Here is a 26,521-nt window from a genome sequence, read left to right as displayed (position 1 = left end):
TTAATGTTTGCAGCAATTTGCGGCAAGCCCGAGATAAAAGCGTCGCTCGAAGTGGATGACAGGATCATCGGAGGTCAAGAGGCGGTGCCCGGCAGCTGGCCCTGGCAGGCAGCGCTGCACAAGTCACGCAAGGGCCTGAGTTGCGGCGGTGCTTTGATCAGCGCCAGGCACGTCATCACAGCCGCGCACTGCGTGTGGTACGTGAGATACTGCGGAAATTTCTAATTCATTGGCGAGGCGCATGTTTGGCAAGTTTTAAACAACAAAAACAGAAAGATCATCTTCAAAAGTGGGAAAGGAAGCAAAGTTTCTGCTTTTATAACGGAAGCCCCTACTAGAGTCAGTGACAGCTGTAGAAATGCGGGGATTTTTTTAAGCAGTCAGTTTGTGATTTTCTCTTTGGTATTCTTATCGGCTAATACCGGAATCTGACTGCGCAGAGATAACTAGATCTCCCGGATCCACCACGCCCTGCTTCCTTACGTAGTCCATGACTGCACCAGGGATGTGTCCATCGGTCCGTCCGTGCTTTCCGCGCATACTCCATGACGCGTGGCGTTGCGGTGTCGCCTAACCACGTAGAACGACGTCAGGTGACGTGGCGTCATTGTGTTACGTGGTCCAAAGGCGTGAACTTGCAACCTTACAAGACCTTAAATATCTCGAGCGAATTTAAACGAACCCTTCTAGTATACCGCCTCCTGTGCATTATAAAACTTTGTCAATAATGACCGGAATACATATTTTGTTTAATTCGGCAAAAATTGCGCGTGGCTAACTCAAAGCAATTTGCTACTCATAGAAAGATGAGCAGTAATGTAACAGTAGAAATTGATCGATGGAGGTGAAAGAAGCGATTTGCTCTGACATCGGCATTCACTAAAATAAGAAATTAACGGCGTGACGTACAATTAGGTTATTATCTTCCTGACATATAGGTCATAATTATTGAGTTAAAATATACATAACTTCTTTTGATGCTTCTTTCTTCTGCTAAGATGCCGTTAGAAGCCCAGCGCTTAATGAAGGTACAGCTGGGAAACCACAGAAACGACGTTGATGAACACGACGAGGTTTGGGCGGAAGTGGATGAGATTTGCGTTCATGCAGACTACAACGAGCGCCGAAAAACGGTGAGACGATAATCAATTTATGCGGAGGGCAAGTTCGTCTGCTTCTTGCGCAGGGGGTAGCGGTGACGTCAGAACGCCGAGCCCTGATTGGCTGATCGCGCCCCCCTATCTGAGCGTCGTCTGCTCCTTTGCAACGTCGTCTGCTCGCAACGTCGTCTGCGTCTGTCTTACCTTTCCTGCGACTTTCGGAAGTGCAGAGGCAGATTCACGAAATGATCTTACGCGAAAAATGTGCGTAAGGCAAAACTTAACAATAAATTCGTATTCACGAAACGAAATTTTCGTAAGTTTTGCGCAGGTTACGACGAAATCCTACGACAGCTCCAAAGCTGTCTTACGCACTTCTTACGATCAAATGAGCATGGCCGACAGCGTCGCGGTCGCGACGACCCACGGACGTTTATTTTTCTACGGGCGGTTTTCACGCGTCTCGACTTCAAGCAGCAGGAAAAAAGTAAAAAGTGTTTGAAACAGACCACGACGAACAAGAACGCTGGATCCACAAACACCCGGGAAAAGCTCCGACGGCCACGATTCCACCGAACACGACCAAGCGAGTACGGCAGTTAGGCCTAGCAGGCACTCCGCGACTCGGCGACCGTCTGCCCACGACCGGCTGGCGTGCTGATTGGAATATGCCCGCGCGACCTCTTGTGAACCCTTCCCGCATTATACTTTGATCGCTGATATCAATTTTAGATTAAGAGGTCAATTCCTTCCTCTTGTTATCTCCTTGTTTCCCGAGGCAGCGGTGACTCGCCGGTGAAAAAGCGGTGAATCTCCGACAGACGCAGGAAAGGTAAGCAGCCATCGCTTTGACTAGCAGACGTAAAGCAGACGACGTTAACTGCGCTAACCCGCCGACGCCGTTAAAGAATGAGGGGTCTCGCCACACACGAAAGGAGGGAAAAAGTATTTGGGAAGGAACTTGCGGGCACTAACACGCTTACTCTCGGTTCCTAGCAAATAAACCTCGGCGCCTCGGGACACCTCGCCAGTGAGTCCTTTGACTTCCCTCCTTGATGCGCGTCTGCTAGTTGTTAGACAAAAACAACGTGCCGCTCGAGTTATTTCGTCTGCCCTCTCTGAAAGGCGAAGTCGAGCTCGCTCGTAAAGACCTGCACTTCCGAAAGTCGCAGGAAAGGTAAGACAGACGCAGACGACTTTGCGAGCAGACGACGTTGCAAAGGAGCAGACGACGCTCAGATAGGGGGTCGCGATCAGCCAATCAGGGCTCGGCGTTCTGACGTCACCACTACTTCCTTTCTCATGCGCAGAAGAAGAAAATGAGACAACTTGCGAAGCGTATTAGTTTGGCTACAGTTTAAAAATGTCGAAAATATTAATTAAGTCGTTGCTTTCGCGTCATTTCTGTGTGGCTTCACCCACCCCCATCCCTTGTTTCATGGACACACAAAAAAATATTTTTGAACCAGTGTATTAATTTATCTGCTCGAACTTCCCAGTAAAAACTGCTTGTTTAATTTTTTTTTTCAGAAATAAAATGTATTACCCTGTTCGAGGAGTTGTATCATTTCCTCCTGTCGTATATGTGAAAAACAGCAATATCTCAGCAAACTTACTACTCCAGTTGACTCAACATCTTCTCTGATTTATTTTCTTGAATAGAAAACCTTATTTGACGCATCTGCTAGTTGGACCTCACCTTTTTCAAGCTAAAATATTTGTTATCCTTTATTTTTTTCGCCAGTTGTTCGTTCATTTGTTTCAATGGGCTGCCGTTTTCACGCATCGCTATATTCTTTAAGCAGTGTTTAGTGTCTTGTGTTCAAACAGTTATGCTCATTCATCTGAGTGTTTTAATTTATTTATAGTCCTTACCATTGAATAATATTTCTATCTTCTCTATTTAATTCAAACATTCTGCTTAACATTTTGCATAACAGTTCAGTTTCGTACTTTCCTGCTAACACACAAGCAACAGTCTTCTGATCTTCTAAATACCTGAGTGTTTATCTCACTTCTGGCCTACCATTGACTTCTCAAAGAACATCTGTTATTGCTCATACTAACCGTACTCTCGGGTATTTGCGCTTTAACCTCAAACTTGCTACACCCTCCCTAAAACGACTAGCGTAGTCTACTCTTATAAGTTCCAAGTTCGAATATGCCTAATCTATATGGTCTCCATTGCAGTGATACCTCACAAATCATATAGAATCCGCTGAACACTGAGCCCTTCTTTACATTCACAATAACTACTCAACATATACCAGATCATCAAAATTACGCCAATCAACAAACCTTTATTTAATTTCCCTTCGCGGCCGAGTGTCACGCCTCTTTCTCCTTCATCAAATTTTCTATCACAATACCCACCTTATGGAATCATTACTCTGAGCTCCTGTAGTATTTTCCCTCGTTTGGGTCACCCGTGTAAATAACGTTGAATTTGATCGTTGACTGTTTCTTACCAGACTTTCACACCATCTCTGGATATCAAGGATTGGAATTCACTACCACACAACATCGTTTCTACAAAGGACTCTAATAAATTCGCTGAATGCATTACCCTCTTTCTAGCTACTTAGCTAACTAGCTTACGGTGTTATATTTGTGTTCTCAGCACTTTTTCGTTTTATTGCCATCCCCTTGTATAATGCCCAAGGGCCCTCAAAGAAAATAAATAATAATGATGATGAGGGTTTTACTTCATTTGAACTGAAAAGTGAGGTCTATGAAAAGTGCTCATCTTGTGACGGAAATAATCCCTGGAGAAGGGGAAGAAGAGGGACAAAGGACAGACACAAATCTCGAAACACGGCTCGGTAACTGGTGCGCGACCGAAAAAATCCGCCTGGTCCGGGTATCGAACCCGGGACCTCTCCATGTGGAGAGGTCCCAGGTTCGATACCCGGACCAGGCGGATTTTTTCAATCGCGCACCAGTCACCTAGCTGTGTTTGGAGATTTGTGTTTGTCTTTTGCCCCTCTTCTTCCCCTTCTCCAGGGATTATTTTCGTCATTCTTGTCCAGCTCACTTGCACCTTTGCATTTAATTGCGTTATAATCAATGCTCAGCTTGTGTTTTTGTACAATAATTTTACCTTGGAAACCAAATCAATTGTTTCTTGCCGCCATTAAAATGTTTCGGGATTTTGAGCTGATCCCTGCATTATGCTGTTTTTTGTGTGTTCTTTGTAAGATGGTCTCCTATATATCTGAGTTGTATAAAAACGCAATTCAATATGAGAAGAATAGACGACTCTAGGTTGATTTATTACAATTTGTCATGTTGACAATTGTAAAATACAAAAAATAATTAATACTGACGTTTCGCCTGCTGTTTTAGAGTCTCAAGGCCGACATCGCAATTATCAAACTCAAGCAGCCCGTACTCATGTCCAGCAGAATACAACCAGTGTGCTTGCCTCGGAATTACGAAGAACTTGCCGAAGATTCTGAAGTTTACGTCACAGGCTGGGGGCACACCGATGGTAAGCGCTGCGAGCTGTCACTTGCCACCACTTTCGGAATGCTTTCACTACCCCCGTTCATTAATTGAAGCAAGTACAATTGTAGAAATTATTTAATATAACTTTTGAATAGCAGGCAGTAAAACCACTCGCACAATCACCAGCGTTACCTGGCAGAAGTACGCCGCTTTTCCTTCACGCTCCTTAGCGCGTTTCGCCGTCAAGTGTAACCGCTCGTGCATTATATTCAGGGCTGTTATGCCTATTATGTCACTTTCCAATATCAAACTATAAGACCGATAATAACGACTTACTTCTGGACATTCTTGAATTGTAAGAAAATATTACTAATTTAGATATCTTAAAAATAGCTCTGTTTAAACATGTAATATGTGTAGAAGCTGCGGTATATGTTACCGCTAGCTTTAAACTTGAATAATGATAAGGAAACCTGAATAGAAATAATCGCATACGCATATGTGTAACGTACAAAAAGAATACATATAAACGAAATAAAAGAAAACATAAAAAAAAAAAAAAAAAATAAAATACGCAGGCCATGCATCGATGCTCAGTCGAAGATCTTCACAGAAAGATACTTTTGAGAGCCTTTTTGACTGCTCGCAGTGAAGTAATAGACAGAAGCTCAGGCGGCAGTTGAGAAAAAATTTGCGGAACATAAGATGCGCGCGTACTTTCGCCATAGCGAGTATGAACACGGGGAATTTCATAAGGCTGCACATGACGCAGGACACGAGAGGGAGTACTAACTATTTTAAATTCGTTGCTCCAGAAATGCCGCAATGCAACAGTATGAACGTATAGCGTTTGACAGTTAGGAAGTTCAAGAAGATCGAAAATGGGTGGTGTCGGCAGGCACTTGTAGCTTGTAAGAAACGCTCTTAAGAATTGCTTTCAGGAGGGAGTCTATTCTCATTTTCGAGAAAGCTGAACAATTCCCAAAAACAGTGATGCCGTAGCGGAGGACACTATACGCAAGGGCATGTGCTATTGATTTTCGAATGGAAAGTGGCATAAAGCATTTAGACCTATACAAGAGACAGCTGGCGCTTCTCAGTTTTTTTGCATATATAAGGTATATGAACATGCCATTTCAAGCTACTATCAAAAAATATTCCAAGGTACTTAACATTATCAGCATATTCTAAAGGAACGCAGTTGCACTCAGTGCAAGCTGATGAGTGCAAAACTAATAGAAAATTAAGCCTGGCTGTTTTGAGTGGGTTGTGGAAGCATACCAGTCTAGCTTTTTTTTACATTTACCGAGATAAGGTTTCTCTCAAACCCGTTCATTAGCGCAGTCGCGTGACGTTGCAATCGGCGGATAGAGTCTAAGTAATTAATGTGTTGCGACATGATTAGTGTGTCGTCTGCATACTGGTATATTTTACATCCTGGTAAAGATTCGTTGATGTCGTTGACAAAAATATTGAACAAAAGGGGTGATAGAATTGAACCCTGCGGCACACCTGCTTTTAGTGTAGTTCGAGAGCTTTGGATACCACCGGCAGACACCACCTGAGAGCGATTACCAAGATAATTTTCAAAAAAGAAAAAAAAGAGCCCCGGAAGCCTATACTGTACAATTTTTTCAAAAGTAACGTGTGACGGACAGTGTGAAATGCTTTGAACAGGTCTAAGAACAATGTTTAGGTGACAGGTTATGATCGAAAGCAGAGTAAAGTTTGTCAGCGAAATCTTCAAGCAGTAGTTGTGTGCCCTTCCCCTGCACAAATCCAAATTGTGTAGGTGACAGTACGTTGAATTTGTCTATCAACGATGTCATTATACGATATATATGCTTTTCAAGTACCTGCGCAATGATCGGCAGTATAGAAATAGGTCGATAATTTTCGATATTATTTTTGGCACCAACTTTGTATAAAGGACGCACTATTGACGTTTTGAGGTTGTCGGGGATGAATTTAGCTTCAATAAAGCTGTTCAACATAAAAAGAAGGACCGTTTTCAGACTGCCATAGTCTCTTTGCAGGTCAGAGAGACGAATCCCATCAATACCGGGTGACTTGCTTTGCTTAAAACTGAATATTATGGAGAACATAATATTAAGATTAATACATCCTTTTATTTCAATTCATTGATGGCTGGGACCGAGGGAAAAAGCTACCCACAGGCCGCAATGCACAGCAGGAAACAATAATAGGACTTTAGACAATAGAACAATTTTGGAAGCTAACCTTGTCTGGGATGTTATATAGGGGATGATATATAGAAATATAGCGGTGGTAGAAGTTACGTACATTCGTATTTTTCTTTTCGCTCGTAGAAAACATGCTGTGCCTTCATTGATAAACCACTTCTCACCATCAATATATATGTCTAATTATAACATTTTTTATGTGAAAAGAGGTGATAGAGCAATATCACCTGCCCGTAATTGTAACTAACTTTTCTCGCCTCAACGTCAAAATAAGCCCGCTCGTCCTTGTGATCAAACGATATTGTTTTAGAAATAATATGATCAGAATTCTATTGTGGTAATGTCGGCTGTACTAAGGAAAAATAGTCGCACTTTAATGGAATTTTTTCTCACCATAAAAAAAAGAAAGATATGATTAGGGGCGGGTTCAGAAAAAAAAATGGGGGGGGGGGGTGTTCCGTATGTCCTGACCCCCCTCCTGAATTCTGCATGTGTAAAAATTTAGTTCGTGGAAACCGAGGGGGGAGGGGCTTAGTCATATGATACGCTGATCAACACCTGACTCCCTACTCTAGAAATACTTGCGTCCGCCCCTGGATGTGGTTATGTTTTGATTGCAACTAATACAGTGCACATTTATTTCAAGACAGCTAGGGTCAAAAGTGAATCGAATCACTTGAAGCAAACCATGACGAGAGTGATAAGCACCGAAGCCTGCCGAGGTCACAGCGGAAGAATGGTGCCACCAAGTATACTTTGCGGAATACATGACTATGGATCTTCGTGTGAAGTAAGAAAATCTTAAAAATCGGTTATCCTTTAGTTGTCTACTTTAATAACTCTGTTTGTACACAAACAAAAAATCGTTCTTTTACGTTCAGAAAACTAACGTACATGTACATGGACGTTTATAACGTTCAGCATACCTTTACATACCTTTAGAATACATACGTTTAAAAAGCTGACATAGGCATACATGAATGCTTAGAATGTTTAGCTTTTCTAAATAGATGTGATTTCACGTCTAATCTATATCAATTAAGCTTTATCCCTTCTTGTAGTTTTGACATGGAACAAAATTATCTAACGTTGGGATAAGTAGCAATAAAACTAAAAGGTTTCATCGTATGGAAGTAATAATTTAGTGAACATTTTCCGGTCCACCCTTAAAAAATCATTTTCATTGGCCTCAGCGCATCGAACATTACAAGGGGAGGTTTAATAAACCGTTCTATTGCTGTGCGTTCATTTTTACTCTTATTGTCACATAAAAATAGGGTATTTTACGTTAACAAGAAGGCAGTACAACCATTCCGTTCTATGAAATCAATTAAGCGAAATTTTAAAGTTCCTTAATTCGACTATATACTATGTATGCAAACATGCGTCGCAAATATTATACTCTAAAGAGTATATTCTAAAGAGTATAGCCTGCAACATTAACAAAAGGGGTTACTGCCGTAACAAAGATCGGGGGAGTGAAGCGAACCAAACAATTTCTAAAATTAGCGTCATGCCACGACTGTGGTCAGTTTTCATAACGCCGTTTGATACATGTCTCCAGATGACAATATGTGTTTCAAAGAATGACCGCGGTCCTCGTATGGTATCGGAGGTTCCCCTTAGGGAGCCTAGATAGAAGAGAGGGTCCACCTCAAACCATGGAGTAGTGTTTGCAATTTATTGGCGGACACCTCATACGCCGATTGGTCGGAAGTGCGCATGCGCTGTGTTTTAGCGTGGCGAGGAGGAAAGCAGGAAGAAAGGCAGAGACACTTCCAAACGACCAACGCTTTCGTCACCACCTCGCAGCTCGTATAGCAAATGCGGCCCATAGACCACATGACTCCGATCGAGCAGTTGGCAACTCTCAATAATTCAGGTTCTCTAGTTCACTTTTGTCGTTCGCTCCTCCTCCTTTCTTTATAGAGGCTAAAAATATATTGTTTTCGTGGCAAAGATTCTATAGAGGAGTAGTTAATATTTAGCGCAATAACTGTACGCTTTTACATGGTTATAAATAGCGAAATGACGGAAATGCAACAGTAAAATGTCAATTTTCGCATTATTTTCCGAAAGTAGGGCATTGCAGTGGAGTAATGTCTAACGGTACGACAGCTACTGTGCTCCGAATCGGTTAGGATGCAAAGTATAAAATACTTATATGTGCCGAAAATACACCAATCATCTAATAACATGGTTAGCATTGAAACAAACCAATCCATCAACTTGAAAAGCTGCGGTTTCATTCTCCCAGCGTTGAGTAACTTGTATTTTGTAAACCTTTACGTTCAAAATTTAATGCATAAATTTTATCCCCGAAATGCAGAATTCGGGTAAGAATGTGTTCGTTTGTAATTACTTGATTTGTAAAGACTTGATAGTAGTGGTCAGCTTAAGCACGTAAATTGGTACGTGCTTAAAGGAGCTGTGCAACGATTTTAACGTTGAAGGAATTGGCATTTTCTGCTTTTGATATTGTTCACTGTGTCACAAATGGCAGAAAACACACCTCTTTTCATCGCAATGTTGCGATTCCGCCGCGTAATAGCGAGGCAAAACTTGGAATATTTCCCGACCTGCAGCCACGAGCGGCGGCCATGAGAAACAAGCGGCGTGACGTCACTTGGGTCGTTGTAAGAAAGATAGCAAGTTGTGCGAATACCTGCTCGATAAAAGGTAACTCTTTTTACAAATCTTGTCGTTCCAACATATATATAAATGCGTCAACACCCTGGTATCATCGACAAAACTTTTATTATACGGAGTTTTAGTGGCGCCATCTATCCTAGGTCCACAAAACCGCGAACAGCCGCCAGAAGCCGGAGGGGGAGGGGGACAGCGCCACACTGGCAAGGACGGGTGGTCACGCGGTCGGCAGCGGATGAGTTCTCGCTGCTCGCTGATGGCTCTAAAGAGAGAACTTTTCCGGAACTCCGCGCCTACTCTAGTGACGTCACTGTGCACGTGACCCGGAAGACGATGCACGAGTTGAGAGGCGGCAAAAACCTGGATCTTTTTCATTTTTTTAAGTAAAAACTAGGGTATCCAGGCAAAATCTGTTTTCTGTAGTTCACTGCAGAAGTGTCAGGCATCAACTTCCACAATTATTTAAGCAAAGCCCTGAAATTGTTGCACAGCTCCTTTAAGCTGAGCAAATTGGTGAATAAGAACCTGACGACTTACACAAATGGGAGCAGCATTTTTTTTTCATTTCGACACGCAATTTCGAATTCCACTGCAAAAACTGTGCCTTCAGTTTAATAATGCCGACCTGTACCAGAGGAAAAAAAAAAACGCATTTAAGTGCTCGCCTTCACTGGTTCACCGGAGTCCTGCTTCTTGCCTTATACTTCCATAATTACTGAATATGCATTGGACCTGTTTTAACGTGTCCTTTCAGGGTGACAGCGGCGGACCCGTGGTGCGCATTTCGAACGAAACTTGGACCATCCACGGAGTGGTGGTCGGGGGACCAGAGGTCTGTGGACAAGATGATGACCCCATGTACTTCACGAAGGTGTCCTATTACATGACGAAATTCATCTTACCCTACATAAACCCAAAGTCTAGCAGGCAAACCCTCCAGAAGATCTGCAAGTCTTCCTAGATCAATAATAAAGTTACCGAATTCCGTCATAAAAAAAACGAGCGCCATGCTTTGTTCGTAATGTAGGTTTTTTCTCAGATCGTGGATCACGCATTGCTATGTAAGGACAGTGCCTTTTTCTGTCAAGGCACTTACAGGGTGTGTGGAGGTAAACAAAAACAAGCCTGACCGAAGTTTCGGAACGAGTATGCCGCTTTCGATTTGCCGTTGTTTTTGTTTGCTTGTGAGCGCGCAGTGAGTAGCGCGTAGTTAAAAAGTGTCACCGCCGAGGACTAACTACGGTACTTTCTAAAATTTTCTTATACGAACCTGGCATGCCTTTCTGGTCCCATGTGTGAAAATGAAAGGCACTGGTTCCTCAAGGAAACGACGTATATGCAAAAAATATCACGTTCGCGTTTTCACAAATATCTATTCGAGCCACCTGGTCTACATACCTGAGAACGACTTAAAACCTGTAAGTCCTTAAACCCGTGCAACTACTTCGTGAACGGCAGGGTATTGACGATGGGCACCTGCCACCCATAGACTCCGAAGATACGCGCAGAGTTTCCCCGCAGGGGTACGTGAGTTGGGTATTGGTTTTATCAGACAATCTGCATAAAGCTTTTATTAGGCTTTCTTCAGCGTGACGCGAGTATCACTATTACTTCAGCTTGACGCGAGTATCACTAATACACAATGTCCTAATGTTTTGACTTGCAATTGGTATTGATATTTTTTTCCACAGAGCACCCTGTCAGCATGCATTTATACATGCAGTAATGACCCGGATGGGCAACTATCGTTCTAGGGGGACGCTCGGTCGAGGGTCCGCTGGCGCCGCATATTCCCGTTTGTCGCGTTGCGCCATCTGTCGGCAGCAGATTGAAGTAGGCGAGCACCGTCTGCGTAGCTGCGATCACCGAAGCCCCCCGGCGTCGGTGGCGTCGCTCGTCTCCAGATAATCGAAATAACTTCGCTTAAAACATTTTGGCCGTGCCGGTGCGCAACGGTAACTAAAAAAAAAACACAAAAAAAACACAAGATAGTGGCATTTTTAGAGCTTATAGCTTTCGTGCAATTGCTCGCTGGTAAACCAAGAGTCGTCGCGCACCCACGCAAACGCAAGGTAAACATTGGAGAACCGGAAATATCTATCGCACCCCGTTATGGCGGCCGTAAGTGGCGAGAACATCCTGTTTGGTCACTGACATCTTAAGAAACGCAGCGCGTGGTTTATTTTGTTTACATGTTTTACTGGTTATTTAGTCGCCGCAGTTTATTTCCAGTATATACATGCGGCAAGGGAAAGATAAGTTCCTTTTTTAACACTATATGTGTTTTATTATTTCTATTTCGTTAAGAAATTGTCACGGAAAACTGCCACGAAGACGCGTCACTTCAATTGCCCCCTATATTTAACGTGGAAATGAACGTCACGTGACCACGTCATGTGACCCGAAGTCACGTGATATCAATATCTGCGATGTGGTTCGGCGGGGTGGTAGTCTACGCTGAGCACACTGTGCGTTGCCCAGCCTTAGTCAGCTTGATCAAGTAATTGTAATTTTTTTTTCTATTCACAAAAGCGGTTCTTTGGCGCAGCAGATGCTTTGTGTTGTGCGCGATAAGATACGTGACAAGAGCAGCAGTTTCCGGAGCCCTCGTTGGCGACGTAATTTCCTTGATATCCGCTGTCCTTGGAAGGGATATCACGCCCGCGTCGAAGCTTCACCGGATTGACCTCATTCATTCCCATTTCTATCATACTGCAGTCTGCCACCCCTTAGAGAACAAGTATCTGGCTCAACAGCGCGTAATTTTGTAGTGGTGGTGACGCAAATAAATGTTAAATATGTATTTTGTGTATGTTCTCACGGCGTCTTTGCAAGTTCTACGGGCCACAGCTCAATACGATGGTGAGATGACGTTTATGCATTCCTTTTGTATTCGTAGGATATTTCTGTATATAAATATATTTAGAAACTGAAATTCGAGATGAGGACAATTTTGAAATTTCGGACCAATTTGACCTCAATGTTCCCAGTAAGTTCATGGTGTGCGCAGGCGTGATGTGAATTTTCTTCGTGTTTGATGATGCCGTGTTAATTCACAGTAAGAGACAGACTCTTAAAATAAACTGTATCTTTTTATATTTTGCGCGGATGTCTCGTAAGCTCTAAATTTTTTAATGCCTGTGTCTGTGCTTGAAAGACATTAACATCGATAAGAATAATACTACCGATGCTCGTCTTCTTCCAGCAGCTAATTACATGTTCCATGTGCCCTGAACACCACTTGTAAAAGAGCAACTATTTATAAATGTTTTATTAAAGAACAGACAGTGGGATTCTTGTCGAGAGGAGATTAGTTTTTCTTGGCTGCCCGTTCGAGTAATGTACGCGAAAATACTGTAAAAATAAATAAGACTCGACGAATTTTTTTAACATGTCAGTCTATGTTAGGTCAGGATGAAAAATAGAGCGTTCAAAAAGTCACGGACAGCTTAAACGGAAGCTGAAGCAGTTTTGGTGACAACATAGTTTGGAGCAGAATTCCACAGTCTTCTTTCCCGTGAATTCGATTATCCTTCTTGAATTGGCGTGACGTAAACTTAAAGTGGTTTTCTTGTGAAAAAACACAAAAAAACAGACAAACAACGTCCAGCGGTTCCCGCACGGCATGCAGCGAGCCTCTATGCCAACTGCTATTGGTCAAAGTTGTCATGACGTCATCGTCTATATCTCAGCGCCAGCCTAGCGGCGAGCAAGGGTCATCTCAACCCTCGAATGACGCCACCTTCGTTAGCTTCACCCTCCGCTGTCGCGGTCTCCAGCGCTCGGCATGCAGCAGCGGGTGGCGCTGCGGCTGAATTTTAATTGGAGATTACGTCGCTCCTGCCGATAAAACCGAAAAAAAAAACTTTGGACACATAATTTTTAAGGTTCCTGCATCCAAACTTTTATAGTTGTTGTCTGCATTAAAAAAAAAAAAAGAAACATCTACATTTTTCTTTTTTAGAAACCCAGGGCATATGTCGCCTCCGAGACATCTACTTTCCCGCAGCACACATGGTACAACCCGTCGCTGCATTCTACGGAGGGAACTCGGGAAATGAGGAGGCTCAAAATGAAAGAGTGAAGTTTCTGGGGTTTGGCACACGGAGGAACGTCGCTCTGATAGCCACGTCGCTCTGATAGCCACGGCGCTGGCCGTCTTTTAAAGTCCACACTTAAATTCCGCCTATTCTTTTGCCGGGCTCTTTCCGTAGATAGCTGAGATTTGCTCTCCAAAGTGTTTTTCGGGAAAGTAGGCGTTCTAGGTTTTCTTGATGTGATTTGATACCTCTTGTTAGGAAGTAATCATTTAAATTTGTGGTGCTAAGGTAGAGAGTGCAGCACTCTCCGCACGATTAATTTTCTTGCCTGCGCGTTCCGGATGTATACGCAAAAATATATTATAAAAAAAGCTTCACATTTGCAATTGATTGAATTGATGTTAAAGCAGGATAAAAATACAACGTACTATATTACTCAATGTTGTCATTATAAATGTTTCCGAAAAGAGACAGGCTAACCTTTTTTTTTTTCCAGTCGAAATATTTTTTTAGTGTGTGAAAATTTTCTTTGACCAAACGAGCACTTCCCACACGTCACTCTTCGTGAGAGTGATTCCAAGCAAAAGATTCTTTTGCGCTTTCCTCCAGGAAGCTGTGGACAAGCCGACATCAAGCCCATTTTGTCAAACACGGACCGCATTGTGGGCGGTCAAGAAGCCGTCGCAGGGAGCTGGCCTTGGGCAGCATCCATTAACCTCAACGCTCCCATACTCAGTCATTTCTGTGGGGGCGCTCTCATCAGTGACAGGCACGTGTTGACAGCTGCACACTGCGTCACGTAAGTTCATTTTAAGCTCAAAGCATCATCAAATATGACTTTCTTTCAGCAAAAAAACTGCACACGACTCCGGATAGAAGGGTTCTCTATCTGAACTCCTCTGTCTCAAAATTTGACTCAATCAGCCTCTGTGTCGTGAATTTTCGCGCCAACAGCAGCACTAAAATTTCACCTAACATCATACACTGCTTGTGGAGCTTTTGTGCCACGGTTTCTGCGTCGCTTCGAGTAAGGCTAGCATGGGGTCAGGATGAGGCGCGAAGGTTGTCACCGATTTCCGGCTGGGATTCGCATTTGAACGGGACCCGAGTGCCGGCTTCTGCGAGGCACCTGGCCCTAATTACTTAGTTTGTGTTTCGCTCGCTTCGATCCTGGGCGGCGTTGAGGGTCTGGCGTTGAGGCTTAGCACACAGGGCGTATCGTCTTAGCCTTTCCTTCTCTCCTCTCTCGAACATTTGCAGCAAAGCTGTATGTATGAATGAGTGGATTAATAAATGAGTTGTGGCGAAACTTTTTGTAATGGGCGGTAGCTTGTGACACCTAGAAACAGTGTCGGAGCCTTTTTCTATCTTTTCTGAGCACGTCAGTTGAATTTAGCTTCCGTATTGGATACGAGTAGCGTGTCACTCGAACTGTGCTCGCAAACGATGAGATTGACAATGAATACCCTTGACGGAAATGATCGAGTTCAATATTCGTTTGCATAACCTGCAGCGTGAACAAGAGCGAGAGGGGATGAATGGGTGGATGCAGGTTAAGTGCTAAAGGATGTACTCCTTATAACGGGCGGTAGCTCGCGCCACCTAGCCTAGAAATTAAAAAAAATGATTTCTTTCTTTCGCCAGTTTCTTCCCTTGTGCGATTTCGTGACTATCACGAGGCGGTGTGGGATATTACCAAGACGACAATCGGGAAACCGCGCAAAAGAAACTAAAAACATCACCCCCACCTCTTCTCTTCGGGTGAGGGAGTCGCCAAGTTTCCTCTTACCTAACCTAGTCGAAATTACCCCGGCATTGGGTCCAATGGAAAACGAGTTGGAGACTTTGGGCGGAGCCATGCTGAAAGCAGTCCCAATTTTCCTCTGTGCTGCCTGTCCCCAGCTGTGTCAGTTAATTGTAAGTCATTCAATTCTCCATAGATAATTCCCACCAGACTTCCAATTTCCTCTTTATTATTAAGACGCACTTATCATCTATTCTTCCATTCTCGTCTGCACACCCCAGGGCTCCGGCTAAGCCCATCGCCCCCTCGGGGAGGGCGGAACAAGCCCTGTGCACCTCAACACCTTATGTTCTATTGCAACACGACGCTTGACTGACGCTGGGTTTACCCTTTGCCTTCGCATACCTTCGACGACTTGTTAGTCGCGAGCTCATTCTTTGGAATAGCACGCTGCCCACCTCCATCTTCTCTTCGAACGGCTCGCCGAACATGGCATCATTATCAACGCCATGAAGAGCATGTTGGGAGCGCCCGAACTGGACATTCTTGGTCACCGTGTTGATAGCTCAGGCATTCCACCTCTGCCTACTAAAGTTTGCATTATTCAAGAGTTCCCGCGGCCAACGCCACTCACCAGGCTCCGCCAGTTCATTGGTCTCATCAAAATTTACAAATTCTGTATGCCGCACTCTGCCAAGCTGCTTCAACCAATTGACCTCCTCTGCAAGGGTGGACGGTCTGCTTCTCCTCTTTCCTGGAATAAAGCAACTGAGCAAGCGTTTCGTGAAGGGAAGCGAGCATGGGAGTAGACCACTCTTCTGCAGCATTCGATGCACAACGCTCCGACTTCGATTATGAGTGATGCTTCGGCTACCGCCGTCGGTGCGGTACTTCAGCAACGCATCGATGACCAGTGGCAACCAGTCGCCTTTTTTCAAAGAAGATGAAGCCCGTACAAACGCGCTACACCGTGTTCTACCGTGAGTTGCTGGCTTCATACTTGACTGTTCGCCCCCTTCGACACTTTGTTCAAGGAAGACCATTCACCATCTGGCGAGATCATAAGCCTCTGACCCAAAGCCATTTCCAGAGCCGGATCTCACTACTCACTACAAAACAAAAAAAAAAGCAAACGTCAGTTAGTTTTTTTGTCAAAATTTACAACTTTCATTTGACACGTGAGAGGTGTGGACAACGTCCCTGCCGATATCCCAAGCTGCATTGACGCCGTTTCGCTACCACCGCTCTCGGACCCTGCAGAACTCGCTCGTCTGCAAGTCAATTTTATGAGCTCGAAACGTTGCTCGCGCCATCCTCTCTGGAGCTTCAGGACGTCACCTTTCTAGAAAACATCATTGTCAATTGCAATATGAAAGCTGGAAAGCCGCGACCATTTGTACCTGCCCCTCTACGTCGAAAACTCTTCGACGCCACTCACAGCATGTCACGCCCGGGCATTCGGACAACACAGAAGCTGATGACGTGCTGTTAGGTGTGGCCTCTCATGAAGCAGACGTCCGTACCTGGGCACGATCCTGCATTTCCTGTCAGCAGGCCAAGGTACATCGGAACCCCGTGCCTCTGACCGGGACTTATCAACCCGATGCCAGCTTTGACAAAGTTCATGTGAACCTGGTCGGGCCTTTTCCATCGTCGCAGGGACATCGCTGCGTCCACTGTCACCACCGCCTTCATCTCCATGTGGGTATCCAGATTGGGATGGCCTTCCGAGATCGTCACAGACCGTGGACGGTAATTCGAGTCGTCGCTTTTTCCAGAGCTTAACCGTATTCTTAGAAGACCAGACTGGGAACTACTCCTTACCATCCGCAATCCAATGGTCTTTTGGCATGTTTTCATCGCCATCTAACATCGGTACTCATAGCAAGACTTCTACACGTTACTGAAAAAAGTAACCGATTACAATTACAATTTCTTCACTATAAAAGTAAGCGATTACAATTACAATTACAGCATGAAATAATAATAGAAAAATTAGTCTAAAGTAATGGATTACTTCCCACGTTACTTTTCATTCCACTTTCTTTTTTTATTATGGTAACATATTCCTTGGATTTTCGTGCTCAATTGTTCCGAAAAGAAAAAAAGAGCCCTGACCGTTTTTGCTTAGAGCTGAGTGGCGCCAACACACCCAATTTCTCGCGTCAAAAATAATAAAATAAAAAGAGCGCAGTTTGAATGCATTACTCACTGGAGGCTGGATAAAACGCCATTTTCCATACTCGAACGTACTCTTCAGTGTACCAAAGGAAATGTACACAAGAAACGAAGCATAGCGGAAAAAAATTGACCTTTGCGCACAGTTGAGTGAGTCTAGCACCATCTAACCCCTCTCCCCCCTCAAAAGAAAAGAACACGAGAAAAATTGTAATGGGAAATGTTGTGATCGATTACAGCAAAAAGGTAATTCAAGTACAAGGATCGTTTTCCCTTAAAGTAAGTAATTGAAGCGTCACAAAATTACAGTAAAATGTATCGATTATAAGTAATCCATTACTTGTAACGCGTTATGTACAAGTCTGCGAGTCATAGCACACGGAAATCCAAACGAATGGGTTCTTCAACTACCCCTTTTGCTTCTTGAAATCCGCAAGCTCTTAAAGAAAACCTTGGATGTTCGACCGCCGAGATAGTTTATAAAACACCACGCATGTTAATATCGGACTTCCTCAAAGCGGACAAAAGAACTTCAACAAGACCTGAAGATTAAATTGAGAGACTGCGACAAATCTTCGAAAACCTTCACAACAGTCCAACTCGGGCCTGTCCAACAAAATCACCATACGTGAGAGGATTTCGAAAATGCTACATACGTTTTCGTACTATAAAGACTGAGGAAGTCTCTACGTCCACAATACAAACGATCATTCAGAGTGATACAGACAGAATGGACACCTTCATCCTTCATATAAACGAAGAAGAGGACGCAGTGTGCATACAACGCCTCAAACCAGCACACCTCAAACACGGATCCCTAAATGAAATCTATCAAAGAAGAAAAATTTGAAGGAAGGAATAATCAAAATCGCCCTTATGCCCCCTAAAGAAGCGGGAGGTGGAAAGGGGTGTATCTGTAGTGGCTCAGTCGCACGTAGCGCGCCCCACATCAGATAAAAGAAATGAAAGCAGATGCTCAGGGGGCGAATGATTCTCGGGCGCCTCGAGACAGAGAACACCAGGGATTCGTACCGGTCGGTTGTCTTCAGCACTTTCTCCACACATTAGCATTTGAGACATCTCAGGAGGTGATGCAGGTGTGATTTTATAGGCTGCATGTCCTACCAAGTTGTTCAGCTTCCCAGTAAAGGGTGCACACCTCAACAATTTTAAAGTACTGTTCCATATCGGACAGAGGAAGTAAATAACTACATTCTGGTTCAAAAGCAATATAGTCGGAGAAGTTCAGTCTATTTTCCATAACTCTTATCAATATGAAACTTTCCTGTTTATTTAATATCGCTGTTATTTTAGAGCGAAGCTATTTATGGCTAGGGTTCCGTGGAATTTTCATGAGCGTCAAAAACTCCACGCTCGCACCACCGCGTGTGCCGCACGCGCACGCCTTCCGCGCATAAAGATCCGGTGTAAATAACCAAATTAAAGCGTTGACGAACGCGCGCGGAAGATGCCATTTGGTTTAGGCTTTTGTTTTAGAACAGTTACTTCCGCAGCCGCAGGCACTTGAGCGCGTGGAACACCATTCCATTAAAGCCACTCGATGTGTAACACATTTTTATCAAGGAGCTTTACATTCCATGAATTCTTCTTGATGCTTGGGTAATTCAGCAGTAGGTCTATTCAGTAGATTAGCTATCAATAGGCACATTTTTTTAAAGATCAGTAGACTCTCAAATAGATAATAGAAGATTCTCGAAGATTTGCCGCTGTGCGACCCGCGTCGGACATGTCTACGCTCGCACCGTTCTTTCTTTGTCGTCGTTCCATGCGCTTGCGTGCCTAGTTTCCTTGCCTTCCGCTCTCCCAGGGGTGGCGGTCCCGTCGCGAGTGTGTTGTTTCCTTCATGTAATCGGGGCGGCCGACCAAGAGAATAATACATTTATGTGCGTGCCTTCCGTCACTATGACCACCGATCAGGACATTACATGTGTTCGTGCCTTTGTTCAAAATTTTGTGTCACGCCTGTTTCGTGTGTTAAACAGCTTCGCTGGTCATCAACCCTCACAGAGTGGAATGGCTCATGATTGTTTTGCCTGACCCGCTATTTTTGTAGTGCATTGTTGCCATTTCGTGATTTTTCCGCTCATCCGCTATAAGTTTATGTAATAAAAATAAAAATAATGTCTGTCCCACACAGAACCAAAATCTCTTCTGAAGTGCGCGTACACCTAGGATCCCACGCTCGCAACCGGATGGACAAAGGAGAACAAGCCATTGAAGCTGAAGAGATTTGTGCCAGCAAAGGCTATCATGGAGAGGATGAGGTAGGAGCTTAAAGGATGCCAGTCGCTATTGACCACAAATCTTAGTTGTGTTGTTCGTTTTTCAAATTACATATTTTATGTCACGACACATCGCTCACAACAATAAACTTATGTTTATTGCTGCCAATTAAATCACATGAGATATATTTTTTTATATCTATATTCGCTTCCCTTTTACATACAGGGTTTTCCGGACTATAGTTCGCAAACTACACATGTTTAAAAGTTGAAATTTTACAGGGAGCGTACTATCTGCCGATTCGAAATATACAATGATTTATAATATATTGTTCATTCTTACGAACCGTGACGTTTCTTTTGAAGGACAGAGTGTGTTAATTATCATTTATATGTGAAGTAAGTTTCTTTTTGAGATCATCAAACAGGCACATCTAAATGTCGGCTGTGTGTGAGAATTATGTTACGTGCGGTATATGCACCATGTACTGATTATCTAAAAAAGCTTTTTTTTCAATTAAAATTGTCCCCAATGGACTAGGCACATGGTGAGGACTATAGTCAGAAATACACGGTACCCGAAAGCACGTCCTTGCGGGATTTGGGTTCTTTTTTTTTCGATAGATATAAGTATATTTTCTCTGCTTCTTCATCCTTCTCCTTGTTTTTACCGATCACGTTTCTCGCGCTTGCTAAAACAAGTTGTCGCGAAGTAACGACAGATACTGGCAGTTGGGGTTTTCCTGGGAATAAAGTGTGAACAGAAAATTGGCCCAGCTTTTTACCCTTGACGTTATTTTTCACCAGACCAGACATAGGTGACGTTCATGATTTTTCTCCACTAAACTCCCTGAGATTGATTCATCGCCGTCTATTAAAATGAAAACGACATTCACCGTTTAGAATGTGAATTCAACGTAGGTAATACTAATTATCGGTTGGTAGAACAAAGAAAAGCTTGGTTTGATGCATGTCAGTATTGCACCTATCATAAAAACAGGGAGCACAAAAAGCTAAGACCAAAAGACGACACGTCCGCCATAGGAACGCAGGTTGGTCGTCCATTTCTTCCTTTGGTCCCAGTTGTATTTTTTGTGCGCTCTGTTTTTTTTTATTTGTTTCCTCGACTATGCCAGCCACTTAAAAAAAAAGAGGTAGCTTGCACGTCCTTAGAAATTATAACCTCAGTAATTCTTCCTCTTCATTTATTAAGATACTGGAATTATAAATATATTCTTTTTTTTTCAGAACGACATCGCCATTATTCGTCTTAAGAAACCGGTAAAGATGAGCGCCACCGTCAAGCCAGTTTGCCTCCCAAGGAGCGGAGAGGAGCTTCCCGATAATACCGAACTTTTTGCCATGGGGTGGGGACGAGCGGATCGTGAGTGACACCAAATCTGCTCCCCTGATTTTGTTATGTTATGCCTAAACAAAAAAAAACAAACAATGTTTGTAAGAGTGTATAAATGTCAAAATTTACTAGATAACAATGAGCATAAAACAGAGTATATAAATATATTATATGTGCTATTAACGTCAGTTGAAAGTAGAGTATGGTGAGCAAACTATCCTCAAGGGACGCCATGAAGTGTTATTTGGTCTGCACTGATTTTAAAAGCAGTAGCTTACAACCGGATACGGAATAGTTAAAGCTCAAAATACTCCTTCATGTTGGAGACCAAGGAAAGCTTACTCTACGAATGAGCAACACAGACACGATTATTGCCTTTTCTGTCTTAATCAGTCAATTGAATGTTGGATCTCCGAAGTTAACATGTAACAGCTTCCGTGTATTCAAACTTAAGCCTTAAAGGACACCTGTGGCCGGGTGGACAATATTTGAGCCGGTGTTTTTTCGCGCATAGGACGTCAACAAAAAAAAAATGTTGAAGTATCACTCTTTTAAAGACAGCCCAAGACAATCAACGGCGAATCGTTAAAGCGCTATCTGAGTTTCCTAAAAATGAGATGAGAACAGTCATAATGCCTTCTTACACCAATAACTTTGGAGCCAAATAGTTATTATATAAAGCCGTATCTTTCTTGGACGATTCGAGGTAGTGCTCTAACCGACTTTATATTTCAGACGCTGTTTCAAAGAAGCCTGTGTACATGAAGCAGATGTCAACAAAGTCAATTGCGAACAATCGTTGCTTAGATTATTTCAACAAGACGGCTGACCCAAGAATCCTCTGTACTTCAACCGATGTAGCCTCTACTTCCCACGTACGTATTTCTATTCAATACGTACCGTACCAGCCTAGAACCTTCCCATAATAATAAATACGTAAAGCGTTCGTTATACAACTGAAAGTCGATGACGCTTCAACTATTCTATCATTGTATGCTCAAGAATGTATTAAACATTTACAGATTCGACGCACACTTAAGTAAGCAGGTGAATCATTTCACGCCGGAGTTCCCTCTTCAATCCCTCGGGAAGGAGTATCTTAGTTAATAAACTGTGTAACTCTTTCATAAAAGTTGTTGGATAGAACGGATATTACACTGAATAGTACTAACTATAATTTTCTCGCACTTCACCTAAGTTTTCTTTTTTGCTTCTTCGTTTCTTTCCCTCTAATCTTATCAAATCTCTTTTTTTTTCCTTTTCAAATGTTAAGGTGAGCTATACTTCTTTCAGCTTAAGTCACTGCTGAACCCAATGTTTTTAGTTTTAATTTAAGTCCATACGCAACCGACTCTACGAGCTAATGGGACCAACTAACAATGTCAAAAGTGCACAATCTTTGCGTTCTTCATATTTCAGTGCATTTACTATCATCGTTGAACAAAATTATAAACTGAAAAGGCCTAGTGATTCGCACTTTTGACGCTCCTTGATTTGTCCCATTACCTAGCTGGTAGCGTCGGCTGCATCTGCACTTATAATGAACAACGTACAGTGGGTTAAGCATGATTCTTGTGTACTTGTTTGTCCTTCGTGCTGTTTATTTTTAATATATTTTTCATCCTTCCAATTTATTTCTGGTTTTTGCTTTGATACGTTCTCAATTCTGAAGAGAATGAAGCAACGAAGATGGCCCTTAGAAATTCAAGAATGGTAACATTTTGGTCCAGTGTATTTCCATTGTCAAGACTTCTTTCTCGTGTCTAGTAGTAAACAATGATTCAAGTCGAAGCGTTCGGCGAAATGCCAAAAATGCTACGTCAGATAGTATCATACTTTTACAATAGCTTTTACGAAGGTATCAAGCCGGAATGGGCAAAATAAATGCAAATATGTGTCGAAATACAAATACAAAATACTTCGTCAAAATGTATTTAATTACAAATCTAATTACATTTCCAAAAAATCATTTAAGCACAAGATAGAAATACAACCAAATGTATTTGGTCTCCTCCAAATACTTTTTAAAATACATTCCTCAAAATTTGCGTCAGCGACTTCAGGGCACCTGCAACGGGTTTCTGGGTATCTCATTTTAATTTTTTATCGCACACTCGGGAGTTGGTGTGCGAGGCTCTAGTAAAGTAATAGATATATATTCACAAGAAAATGCAATCAGCTTGGACGTAATAGGTAATACATTTTGGTATAAACCAACAAAGAACCGAGACGACCAAGACGCGGAGCACTAGCTAGAGAATTTTTATTGTTGCAACTCGCATCAGTTACAAAAATCTGGACACTCGCGCATTTAGAATGGCCCAGGCAAAAATATGGATAGAAATCAGGCTGGAAAGCAGCACAAGTTGTACTGGCACTTATTCAGCCAGTCTGCCAGTAAACGTCGATTTCGTCACTATTCTTGACCTGGACTAGCACCGTAATCACAAAGTCACTAAACGCTTGTGCTTGATTGAGAGACACTGCATCCGGTGCAGAACGCAGTTTTGTTCCTGCTCTGGACAGTGACAATAAATTTGAGGGATGTATTTTCGCCCACAAAATTGTATTTAACTACAATTGTATTTCAAATACCTACATTTTAGTATTTAAATACACACGTCAAATACATCACCCAATTTGTAATTAAATACAAATGCAAAATACACAAAGTATCTGAAATACGTAGTTCAAATACTTGTATTTGAAATACTGCCCATCCCTGGTATCAAAGAACCAAGTCATGGTTCCTTGAAAGCACGACTATGGTTTCAAGGATTGAGGCTCCCATTGCCTCTCGCGTGGCGTGGTTCCAAGAAACGCCACCAGAGAAGCCCTCCCCATGGCGGTGCAGCGCACGCAGCGGCCCGGCCGCCGGTAACATGTGATGTCCTGGTCCCAGAGCCCGCATGGGCGAACTACGGAGAGGCTGCACGGCCGAGCTCAGCGCGGCGCGGCCACTTCGCGAGAGCGCGCGCTCAGCCGTCGGCTGCTACCTCGGCAGTAGCGAAACGTGGCCGTCCACGTCACTACGCCGCAGACGAACTAATGAAGCGGAAGAACGACATTCATGCTTTCGCAGTCACAACTCATAAGAAGTGCTTATGTGTCCTCGAAACGTTTTTCTTTTTTTTTTTATACGTTTGGACTATCCAAGACACCGGTAGTAAAATAGTATGCCTCAGAAGCAACCAGAATACTTGTCCGTTATTGATATGAGCGTCATAGAATGCCAGATTCTCGTGTTTTCTGTCTCGCGTGTCACGTCACGTAAATAATTATTTTGTTAAAAAACGCAACCACAGATTGCTATAATTCGGCTCGCATGGGACTAATAAAGTGTACCAATAAATTAGAGCTTACCTTGACATAGTAGTCGGTGCCAACTGGGGTGTACGTCTCGAAGCGAAACTGGCGCTGAATTTTGCGCGAAGTTTGGCGGGGGGTAAGCACGTCAACCTTACTTCTGCATTTATTTTCTCTGGAACATTCTTGCCGATAGCTTTCAATTTTTACACATGCGAAGTGTACAGGTGACGGTACCTCTGTGTGAAGTTTCAAGGTGCTCCAACGCTTTGTCCAGGGAATAACAGTCGCTAAACACAAACTGTTGCATTTTGCCCCGCGTCTCATTTTACCTCAATTTATGTTACCTTATTCAAAGCGTAAAAGCACATACTCGACAGGATATGTTTTTTCCCCAATTTGCTTGTTCCTTAGGGCAAACAACTGGTGCTTTATTTTTAGAAGTCTTCATTGGTTTTCATATATAACTGAGAAGGATAAAATCAGGCAAATATTGCTAATTATTCATTCGTGTAAAGCAGAATTGTCGAAGAATTTGTAGTTGGGCAAGTTGGCATCTCTTAAATTTGAAAAGCGCCTAAAAAGTCAAGAACAACGGGAAGAATTTTTTCTAATTCTTTCCGTGGTTCTTGTTTTTTTCCGCTTTAATGAATTGAATAATTTCTCTCTCCTGCGACTACACTCCTTTAATCGTACATTCAACGAGGCTGAAAACTTGTATTCCGAGGAAAATTAAAGCGAAGCTACTATTTATCTTTGATGTCATTTTATAAACACTTGTGAAAAACAAATTTCACAAAATATGAAAAGGGCGATATCGGTTCCCTAGCTTTCTTGTAGCGCTGCGTCTGAATACGCGCAATAATCAAGTTTGCTGCTGGATTTGTCTTAACTGTTTTTGCAAAATAATATATTGTAAGTTTATATATCACATGTCACCCGGAACATTTTATAAATGAATGAATGCACTCTGGTTTCCACTCTGAAGGGCTGAACGAATAAATTAAGTTCCTCAGTAGGTTTTAAGTTTTTATACAGCTGATGTTTAATCGGTCAGTTTATTGCACAGGACCAGTATTAAATTGTATTACTCCAATTACCAAAATGCATTCTAATCACAGCTATAATGCTCTCTATATTCTATTCAGTGTATGTGATTCGGGAGTGATTGGTCCTCTTTTTTTTAAGGTGCGGACACTACGGACAGGAATGTTGATGTCGAAACGTTGATAATTTCTAAGTTCGAGCTGGTGACTTTATTCATTCACGCAAATCTGTGAATTTAGGTTCCTCAATAATCTGTAATGTGTGTCGAACGGAACACCTAAAGTGTAACGCGTTTTGTAATGTACCAGTTCAGCTCATTGTTTAAATTGTGTTTTTAAAACAACATTCATCTTCCGATGCAGGGAGACAGCGGAGGTCCGGTTGTGGGGCTCAGAAACGGAACGACCTGGACACTCTACGGCATCGTCTCAGATGGCCCACACCTTGGAGGCTTTGAGCACCTTCCCCTGATTAATACAAAAGTTTCTCATTTTATTACCGATTTCATTAGTACTTACCTAAACTCACAAGGAAAGTCCGAGAAAAAGAAAATCTGCGATCTAGCTTAATATTTATAGCCGATGCATTTGGTAAATTTTTTGGTGTCATAACTGTGTTTAAGTAACTGTATTATGGCATGTCGGTGAAATTTTGGGGTCAGTGCCAATAAAACAATACCAAATTCAACAATTCTGAATGTATTTTTATAAGAGTTGTACCTCATTACAAAAATTGAACAGAAGACGCCACCGGTATAAATAAAAAAACGGCCTTTTTGTTTTCTTGTTAAGTTGGAATAAAACATCTTGAAAATTGCCCCTTTGTGCTACGCAGAAATATAAGCCGGATAGTTTTATTGACTGTAAAGATGTTGCTAACACTTACCTGCTACGTTGTGTATTTTAAAAAGATAATTAGTAAAGTACTGCTGAAAACACACCTTGAAACGTTCCTTTATATAGGACTTGCTTATTAAAGTACTTCAGGAGGGCGTTGTTTTAGAGAACGCCCATCTAAGTTCTGCGAGTCATTCACCTTGTATCTGCATAAAATCTGGATCTTCTTAGTTAAGAAAGGCCTGAAACAAACGTACAGTATATTGAGAGACACCCGCAGGCTAAAGTATTGAATACTAATTTAGTCACCACTCGGAAAAGAAATTCATTGACCCCACCCATTGGAAAAAAATTAATAATTTTTTTTTTAGAT

General features: G+C 42.6%; 2 protein-coding genes across 2 annotated transcripts; both read left to right on the top strand.

Moving 5' to 3' along the window:
- The first annotated feature begins 998 nt into the window (after positions 1-998).
- Positions 999-10,361, top strand: LOC120843924 (vitamin K-dependent protein C). The gene is made up of 4 exons (XM_040215405.1): positions 999-1,133; positions 4,446-4,590; positions 7,402-7,541; positions 10,155-10,361. Exons 1-4 carry the CDS (start codon positions 999-1,001, stop codon positions 10,359-10,361), a joined length of 627 nt encoding a protein of 208 aa, XP_040071339.1.
- Positions 10,362-11,849: 1,488 nt separating this feature from the next.
- Positions 11,850-26,129, top strand: LOC115309195 (chymotrypsinogen B). Its single transcript, XM_040215393.2, has 6 exons — positions 11,850-12,262; positions 14,050-14,239; positions 19,521-19,647; positions 20,854-20,989; positions 21,695-21,834; positions 25,675-26,129. Exons 1-6 carry the CDS (start codon positions 12,190-12,192, stop codon positions 25,879-25,881), a joined length of 873 nt encoding a protein of 290 aa, XP_040071327.1. The 5' UTR covers positions 11,850-12,189; the 3' UTR covers positions 25,882-26,129.
- The last annotated feature ends 392 nt before the right edge of the window (positions 26,130-26,521 follow it).

Source organism: Ixodes scapularis, unplaced genomic scaffold (genome assembly GCF_016920785.2).
Source record: "Ixodes scapularis isolate PalLabHiFi unplaced genomic scaffold, ASM1692078v2 ptg000890l_1___fragment_3__unscaffolded, whole genome shotgun sequence".
In the NCBI taxonomy this organism is placed as follows: Eukaryota; Metazoa; Arthropoda; class Arachnida; order Ixodida; family Ixodidae; genus Ixodes; species Ixodes scapularis.
This window is presented reverse-complemented; position numbering and strand designations above follow the sequence as displayed.

Excerpts from the sequence above, each read along its gene's own strand:
- LOC115309195 (XM_040215393.2), top strand. The coding sequence starts at position 12,190 with ATGTTAAATATGTATTTTGTGTATGTTCTCACGGCGTCTTTGCAAGTT. Across the intron at positions 12,263-14,049 it reads GGCCACAGCTCAATACGATG|GAAGCTGTGGACAAGCCGAC; the intron begins GTGAGATGACGT and ends GCTTTCCTCCAG. Across the intron at positions 20,990-21,694 it reads GGGGTGGGGACGAGCGGATC|ACGCTGTTTCAAAGAAGCCT; the intron begins GTGAGTGACACC and ends TTTATATTTCAG.
- LOC120843924 (XM_040215405.1), top strand. The coding sequence starts at position 999 with ATGCCGTTAGAAGCCCAGCGCTTAATGAAGGTACAGCTGGGAAACCAC. Across the intron at positions 1,134-4,445 it reads ACAACGAGCGCCGAAAAACG|AGTCTCAAGGCCGACATCGC; the intron begins GTGAGACGATAA and ends CTGCTGTTTTAG. Across the intron at positions 4,591-7,401 it reads AGGCTGGGGGCACACCGATG|CTAGGGTCAAAAGTGAATCG; the intron begins GTAAGCGCTGCG and ends ATTTCAAGACAG.